The 8,655-nt window shown below is 40.0% G+C and overlaps 1 protein-coding gene across 1 annotated transcript; it reads right to left on the minus strand.

Annotated features, from left to right (window-relative positions):
* Positions 1-1,190: 1,190 nt before the first annotated feature.
* mnx2b (motor neuron and pancreas homeobox 2b) lies at positions 1,191-4,744 on the minus strand. The gene is made up of 3 exons (XM_041040229.1): positions 4,312-4,744; positions 2,743-2,903; positions 1,191-1,607 (listed from the first exon to the last, which is right to left on the minus strand). Exons 1-3 carry the CDS (start codon positions 4,742-4,744, stop codon positions 1,191-1,193), a joined length of 1,011 nt encoding a protein of 336 aa, XP_040896163.1.
* Between the last annotated feature and the right edge of the window lie 3,911 nt (positions 4,745-8,655).

Here is an 8,655-nt window from a genome sequence, read left to right on the forward strand (position 1 = left end):
CTTCGGTTATTTTCCTGTGTGTGGGGTTCATGTGAACCGAACACATCTTGATTTGATTTTTAATAGCAATGTCCACTACTTTGATTTTGGTGATATGACTTTTCCTCTAGTACCATTTGTGTGGTTCTTATTGGTGATCCTGTCTTTTCATCCAGCGCCATCAGCAGGCCAGAACTTCAGCGAGAGTATGACAAACTCAACTCAACTCAGAAATGGGTCTTTTTGACCTTGGGAACAGCTGGTGCTGACCTTATGTTGCTGCCATGATATATATGTATTTTTTGTAATCACATTTTTATTTGCATTTGAAAGGGAACGCTGATCAAAAATTTGTTTATTTTTCAGCTCTTTTTTAATTTCTTTTTTTGCTGTTGTTTTTTTTTATTTCATAGCTACACCACAAATAAGTTTCAGATAAATACATGTATGATTCATCTTTACGATCATTCAAATAAATTAAATTCCTTTACACTTAAGTGACGAGAACAAATTCACAGACATCATTAAGAACAAAAGGAAAAAACAAAAAGCAAAACATCAATATTCACAAAAAATGCACAAAAGTAAATATAATACATGGGATGTTCTGCAAAGGATTTAAAAACATCCAGAACAGCAGATGTTTCTAAGCCTGTAATGTTTCTTCAGTCATGACACCACACAGCTTGTTTAACTTTGACTTTTTTTTGTCTTCACAGCACAGTCGAGGCTGCACCTACTGCACATTCTCACACTGTCTGCCAGTTCACTTGTCTTACTTCACATCCTTCATTTGTGTAGCCATGTGTGTTCACTGGGTGGAGCTCCTGCTGTCAGTGGACGGAGCAAAGACAAGGTGACCAGAAGGTGATTGGCTGATACTCACGAAAACAGCTAAATTCAGGGAGGAAATTTAGAACTTTTTTTTCAGCATGCTATGAAATGTTCAGTACTTAGGGATGGTTTTATTCACAGACCGTTTATACAGTATATTTGGGTCATAATCCTGTGTGTGTTTGGTAGCTGTGTGAATAAATTAGCGATTCCAACAAATGATCCTGATTGGAACACGTAAACATTCACAGAGCAGACTAGACAAAGGTCTTTAGGCTTGGAATTTGTCTTCTCTAGTATCCACAAACACAGACATGTCCCACTGTAATGTCTCTGTAACACTCAGGAAATCAGACCAGTGTTTTCTGGGTGTCTTCTCACAGTCCTGCCCCAATCTTCCTGTCACCTCCTCCTACTTGCACCCCCTCCAGCTCCTCATCAGAGAAAGGGCTGTGGGGATGGTAGCCAACATCGGTGACACGCTGCAAGAAGTCTGTGGATCGTGGCACCCCAACGCCATTACCCATAGCAATGGGAAAACCATGCCGGGCTTCCTCCTCTTCCTCCTCCTCCTCGTCTTCCTCGTCTTCTTCCTCTTCTCCATCCTCCATGTCAAGATCTATCCCTCCGTCATCTGGATTCACAGGTCGTCTGCTCTCGTCAGTTTTGTTATTGGCTGTTTTTCCTCCGCTGCGTAGCCGCTCTGCCTCAGACTGGGCCGACGCTGTGGCCTGCTCCTTCGCCTTCCGACTGCGCTTCCACTTCATCCTCCGATTTTGGAACCAGATCTTGACCTGTCAAGAGATGACAGAGCGAAGCAAATGTGTCCACGTCCACGAAAAGATGGCCACGTCTAGGAAATGCAGTCCACGGTTTGTGTGAACAGATTTAAATACGTATTTTTGTTATTGCATCAAGTCATTCTAAAAACTGCCACAATGTTTTGATTTATCATGATTTCTCTCTGTGTGTGCTCTCCCTGAAGTTTCTTCCTATATTTTTTTTTCTTGCCATTAAAGTGGTTCTGGGCGATACAGCACAAATAAAAATTACACCTGGATCAAAAAAATCTATAGAACAAATAAAAGAACAAATAATGTATTTTCTTGAGTCAAATTCAATTCAGGTAAAAGAGCAGAACCTCCAACTCGGCACAACTCAATAATTATCATAAAAAGTAATTATTTTTGTTCTTTCCCATCTTTATCTTTTAGGATGAATGCTCATACACTGCATCTAAATGGGACATGAGGTAATAAAAACATCAACACTGTTGTTAAATAATACAATACATGAATTGTTTAGTTTGTGCTGTGGACTTGGAACACTATACTGCTATTTATTATCAAGTGTACTCTAATTATAATTCACCAATGCTACCAGAATAATGAAGGAACATACAATGAAAACAGAAACACAAAACATTTAAATCTTACCCATAAAATACAGAGAAATAAAAAATGTACAAACATCTTCATGTGTTTCTTTGAGATAAACTCACCAGTTTAGACTCTTGAAACAGTAACAGAGGGTCACCACAATAATCAAACCACAGCATGGAGAGAGACAGTACTGTGTCTCTTGTAGAAAGTGGTATATTTAATTTAACAAATGGATTGGTGTAAATTATTTTTGTGGTTTTAGACTGCTCTTCAGTTGTTGTTGTTTTGTTTTAAGATGCTATTTCAGTTCCTATAAAGATGAAATCATTTACATTATTAAAAAAAAAAAAAAGTCTGTTACCTACAGGAGTTATTAAAAATGTAACTGCTCTATGGCTGGCCTGTTGCTGCAGTTAGTTTTCATTTGCAGCCACTTTATTTTGGAGTGTACATCACAGTGAGTTCTCAACTGATTCTTGTTTCTGTGAATAACTTTTTTTTCTTACCTTGAAATGAAACGGTTGGCTTGTGAAGTGGTCTGTCTTACCTGTGTCTCGGTCAGCATGAGTGAGGTGGCCACTTCAAAGCGTTTGGGTCTGGACAGGTACTTGTTGAGTTTGAATTGGTTCTCGAGCTCCAGGAGCTGCTGACTGGTGAAGGCGGTTCGGGGCCTCCGGCACTTCCCCAACAGACCAGACTGAGGGCCCGCTGGAGGTGGTAGAGCAGAGTTATTCATCTGAATGGCTGTGTAAAGTCACATTTACAGTTATTTTTTTAATCAAACTTTACTTCTAATTTTATATCAGTCTGCGGAGCTTCATGAATTCACATGGTTTTTACTTCTGTTACACACAGTCAGAATATTTTTTTGTTGTGATGATTTGGAAATATTTGGCCTTAATTAAAGATTCAAGTCTTAAATGAGTCTGAGTTATTTGACCAGACACCCCCACTATAGTTTTATTTATAGTACCAAGGACATAGGAAGTTCAATATAATGTTGTGGGTGGGAACAGGCGCACATATGCCCGCACTCTCTGGCCATCATTAACTATAATAGCTTTACTCCAGTTTATTGTTGACGGGGGGACACAGCAGAAGCGGGCGCAGAGGCCATAAAAACACAGGCATGCCATTAACTTAATGAAAATTCAATGAAGGCTTTTGGGATTTTATTGATGAACTACAGAACGTTTTAGGTGTTTGTTTATAGTTTCTTCGTCACACAAAGACAATTTTCATCGGGTTGGCGTTTATAGAGAAATAAATGGGCCAAAATTAAAATATGACACAGATAAGAAGTAAACCGAGGCCACTGTAGCGTACGGGACAATGTATGGCTTTTATTAACACTAAATATACGAAGATTTCCGGCATTACCTTGAAAAAAAAAATACACAAAGCAAGGCATGGAAAGCTTGCTTTCAAAAACAGGTTGTAAATTAAAATTTTACTGGCTGTGGAATTAATTTACGACATATTTCTTTTCCAGCTTGAATCAAGAAATCCAAACGCGTAGACTGCCAGTGTCTAATCTGAGACATCTTGCGATGATATTAAATTAAATGAAAAAAATCAAATCACTTATAGAATTACAGAATTGCTGTTCAGTGATATAATTTAAACACTAAATACTAAAGCCGTGGTAGACAATAGCTTTGCCTATTCTGAAAAATAAAACAAGGAAACAAACAATAAATAAAACATAAAATCAACATAGAATAACCTGTCAGGTCTATTATTAGTAAATACTAATAATAGACAATATTAGTATTCTTATTGTAACCTTACAACTATAAACAACAGCAACAATAACAGAAACGGAACAAAAGTCGGGTTTAGTCAAACATTAACTTCTGTTCAGTGAGTTTACAGCACCTCATCGGTGCAGTTCTTCAGAAGTGAAACGATCTGATCAAATCCGGGACCTTCCTGTAAAAACTGATAACGGAAACGGTTCATACTTGTGCACAAGTGACACAGATTCGGGTCAGTCTTTGAAGAATTTAAAAGCTATATTTTTGCACCTGTCAGTTCTTTCAGGTTATTTGGCCTTTTGAGTTTTGGACTTTGGATATCTCATGCTTGCAAAATACTCTTATTTAATCATACTTACAGCTGTAATCTGGCAGTCGTGGCATCATGATCCCGGCGCGGATCCAGTGCTCGAGGGGCAAAGATCCCGCCATGGCAGCTGCCTTCAGGTGCTCTGGGTAGGTCTGTGTTAGTTGTGTGAAACCGGTGTATGCGAACGCGGGGTGTTGGCCACCCAACGCCGATAATGGGTACATGGGTGCAGGATACATGCCGGGAATCGCCCCCTGGGGTAGCGAAGCAAGTCCTGGATGCGGGAGATTTAGAACACCCGGCTTGGGGATTATTCCGGTCTGAAGTTGTGAGGCCCGTGGAGACGGGGTGTCCGCACGGCGACAGGAGACCGGGCTGCCCGTAGGGCTGTCGCTGCTCAGACCCGGTGAGAGGTCTCGGTTTCCCCGGTTGGTCTCATCAGCGAGCAAGGCGTCAATTCTGAAGTTTTTCGATTTCTCCATGACAGGGTCTCTCAGCAGGACCGCACAGTCTTAAAGAAACAGCCGTGTTAAGCTTGGCTGGTGCGCACCTGTGCCGTGCGTCTGCGCGCAGACAGCAGAGCCTCTTCCAGTCACAAACTCATATGTTCTCCTTATCTCTTTATCAGCTTAAGCTAAGGGTCAGTTAAAGAAAATAAACATTTTCAACTTTTAAGGACAAAGAAAAACTTACTTCTCGACGGACAGACTCTAAATTACTGATCTTTTCATGTGCATCCCTGCATCTGCTTCCCTGAATTGTACCTACATGTCACTCTGCAACATTGCGTCCCTCCTGCTGTTCAACACCAACTTCACAAACTACAGAGGTATGCGTCCCGCTCCATTAGCCGTACTTCTCCACCCCTGCAGGCCGCTGTGAGCTGGGATTGGCTGGAGATTGAGCCGCTCTGACGGGCCTCTAATCAGCTAATTACTCGCTCGTTTCTCCCCCCAGAAAGCATTCAGAGTGAGGTAATGTCCAACCCTTGTCCCGCCTGCAAACACCTTCCACTGCATCAAAGAGCGGAGGTACATTAGAAGATTAGGCAATTGTATTTCCAGTATCTATCTTACTGCCAGCTCCTCATACTCACCATAGATTGCAGCTACCTTGCCATAAACAAAGAATTATGTACGTCCAGACTAATTATTAGTGCTGCAAACATCCTCTACACCTAAGCACCAAATACTGGCTGTTTTTCCAGCAGTCTTAAGGTTATTGGGCCCATTTGATTGGGTGAAGACGTGGAAAAAAAGAGAAAAAATCCTGTCCACTCCAGAATTTAAATCATTAATATTAAAGGCTTGCTTCATTCTCATACCAGGGCCATACCAGTGCCATTAAAGTTTACGATCAAGAATTGCACACAAACCGTATAAAAGTGTAATGACTTGGCAGAAGAGGCTATAAGTTAATTGGCCTTCTGCTTAATGTGAACTAATGCCATTTTAAGACCTGAGAACGCGGAGGTGAATCAGCTGAAGGGGGAGTCTGACTTATTCTTTTCAGCATCGGGTCGCATCATATCAGTCAGATGAATACAAGTGGTCTAACCTGCTCCCTGTCGTTTCACTGAAAAGTAAAAAAAATAAGACTTTGTAAAAATAATAGGGTACAGAACAACAAAGTCCTAACAGCTAGTTTGACTGTGCTGCAGACAAAAGCAGTTTGTTTAAATGTGAATCAAGAACTGCCATAAATTGTAGCCAATATTTCTTTTTTTATTTACTTAATTTGAAAATGCAGACGTCGTGTTTCTTTTTTTCTTTTTTCTTTAAGGATCCAGGCAGGGCCATAGCCAGGTCAACCCCAACAGCCCACAAACCCCCAAAACAAAAACCTCTATAATTTTAATACAATTCAAATGCTGTTAATTAATTAAAATTAAAAAAAAAAACAGTTTGTATATTCTGTAAATTTTCTTTCCTAAAACAGGAATATAATTTTTGGTGGGGAAATACTGAATTTTGTATATATTGATTATTTACGTGTACGTTGAGGTAAAAGTAATCAAATGTGAATATAATGAGTAAAAATACTGGAAGTGTAGCCTCCATGTGTAAGTTTCTAATTGTAGGATGTAAAAATATACTCCAATCTGTTCATCAGGTGTGCATCACAAAATAGAGGTGAAGAAACAATTAATTTACTGACATAAAATTAAATGGCAACCATTTTGATCATTTATTTATAGTTTAAATTATTTTTTTAAAAAGAAAAATTCACTAATTCAAGCATCTCAGATCTGAACATTTTCTGATTTTCTGGAAAACGGATTATGTTAAAGTGTTGGACAGACAAAACAAAACATTTTAAGACCCCACTTTGAGCTCTGAGAACTCACCAGATTTTCATTATTTACTAAAATTTTGGAACGGAGATCATTAAGAAATTAATCAAATTAATCGTTAGTGAAAATAATCGCTGGTTGCAAGCTTATTAGACAATATTCACGATGACGATTAAACCTTCTAGAAATGAATGTCTAATCCACAGATAAATGGAGCTGGTGTTTGGTCTTGAAAACATTCAACCACACGTTCTTCATCACTCCATCAGGTGCCAAACGCTTTCAATTACGCACAGTCCGAGCAGATGTCTTCTGCTTTAGATGTTCCAGTGTTACAGTCTAATCTAAACTGAGGCCCTGGCCTCCACCCGGAAACCTCTAAACCGTGTGTCTCAGGAAATTGAAATCCATTCTGCTGATATGAATAAAACACTATAAGGGGGGGGGTCTTCTGCAGACCCTCACTCATGATATGTAATTGGCCGGTGCGTGTGCACGCGTTTAGTTGACCTCCTGAAAATTGGAGCGGTCTTGCACCGCCCACCCCTCTCTCTCCTTCTTTCCCTCAGCATTGTGACTCGATGTCTCTCGCCCTCAGCTCTCTATCAGGCAGATTACCGCCTGTCTCCGGCGCTGATATAGAGGTAATTTGCTCCAGGGAAATCAGTGCTGCTTTCTCCCAGTTTCTCTCAACCTCTTCCCCTCCATTGCCACGTTTCCTTGCTTTTATGATTTGAAAGTAATTTAAATAGCCAGGCCACGGGTAAATCCGTCACCCGGGCCTGTTGACAGAGGCGCACAAATTAAATTGAATCAGTGCCTGAAACTGCGCCCCTGCTCCCGGTGTCAGCTGGCTTTGTTTCAGTAGCGCTGTCTTTCTCCTTGAAGGGATCAAATGGTGCTGTAAGCCATGTGCGCTTAGGCCATGCTAGTCCAACAATAGTCACTTTTAATAATTAAAACAGAAGAACGTCAGACAACCAACAAAACTTTGCGTGGACGGATGGGATAATGTCAAAAGTTAAACAATTCAAAAAACAGGTTAGTAAGTAAACAACTAAATAAATAAAATCTGGTTTTTGGATGGTTTTGTGAGCTGTAGGGAACCATGGTTGGAGTAACCTGTCTGGGGGCCCCAAGGGGTCAAACATTTGTTGTTGGGCCTTTGATTTAATTTCATTTAGCTGAACTTTATTCAAGTAAATGCACAATGTAAGAAAAACTAAAATAATTGAGGTATTGGAAATTTAATTTGAAATGAGGCCCCTATTCAATATATGGCCAAAAGACTGATGCCAGACTTGTCTTAGTTGATATTGAACTGAAGTGCTGCAAATTGTTAAACACATTTTCAGTTAATCAATTAATTGACATGCAGGTAACTTGGGGATGTTTAGGGCTCCTGGGGGTCTGGAGCCCCTGGACAGCTTACCTAGGTAGTAATAAAGCCTTGCAGTGGCCCTGAAGCAATCTAACAGTGCAGCCAAGATGAACATTTACCTTTCACACTGGCAGGTGCAGTAAGTTTCCTAGCAAGTTTAGTGGTACATGTATGGACAACATTTAACTTGATGAGTTGCTGCGACCAATTCTTCAAAATGCAAAATGATAAACTGGAGACATATGACTCACGATATTTCTAGTTTGACATTACAGAGATATATAAGTCAAATATTTTAAGCCATGCCAGTGATGTGGCTGCGTTAGTCAGAGAACCACTTTGGTCCAGACTAAAATATATTTTTAAAAAACTATTGAATGGATTGCCATAACTTTTCACTTTTCGTCTTGCGTCATCATTAGGTCAAAATTTTACCTCATGACCAAATATCTGAAAGGCTAACAGCATTCTCACCAGCCTCAGCTATACGTTGTATTTAGAGCTACACTACAACTGTTGGCATACTAACACATTAAAATGACATGGTGACTGACAATCATTTTACCTGCAAAACATCAGCATGTCAGCACTGTCATTGTGATCATGTTGGCATGTTGACATTAGCATTTAGTTCAAAGCACTACTATGCCTAAGTACAGCTTCACAGAGAGGCCAGTATAGCTGTGAACTCCTGTTCAGCTGGGATAGTGATGTGATCC

Source organism: Toxotes jaculatrix, chromosome 1 (genome assembly GCF_017976425.1).
Source record: "Toxotes jaculatrix isolate fToxJac2 chromosome 1, fToxJac2.pri, whole genome shotgun sequence".
Classification (NCBI taxonomy): Eukaryota; Metazoa; Chordata; class Actinopteri; family Toxotidae; genus Toxotes; species Toxotes jaculatrix.

Bases quoted from the DNA above. Each gene is read 5' to 3' on its own strand.
- mnx2b (XM_041040229.1), bottom strand. From the start codon at position 4,744: ATGGAGAAATCGAAAAACTTCAGAATTGACGCCTTGCTCGCTGATGAG. The intron at 2,904-4,311 runs GTAAGTATGATT...TACCACCTCCAG, and splicing joins ACGACTGCCAGATTACAGCT to CGGGCCCTCAGTCTGGTCTG. The intron at 1,608-2,742 runs GTAAGACAGACC...ATCTCTTGACAG, and splicing joins TCATGCTGACCGAGACACAG to GTCAAGATCTGGTTCCAAAA.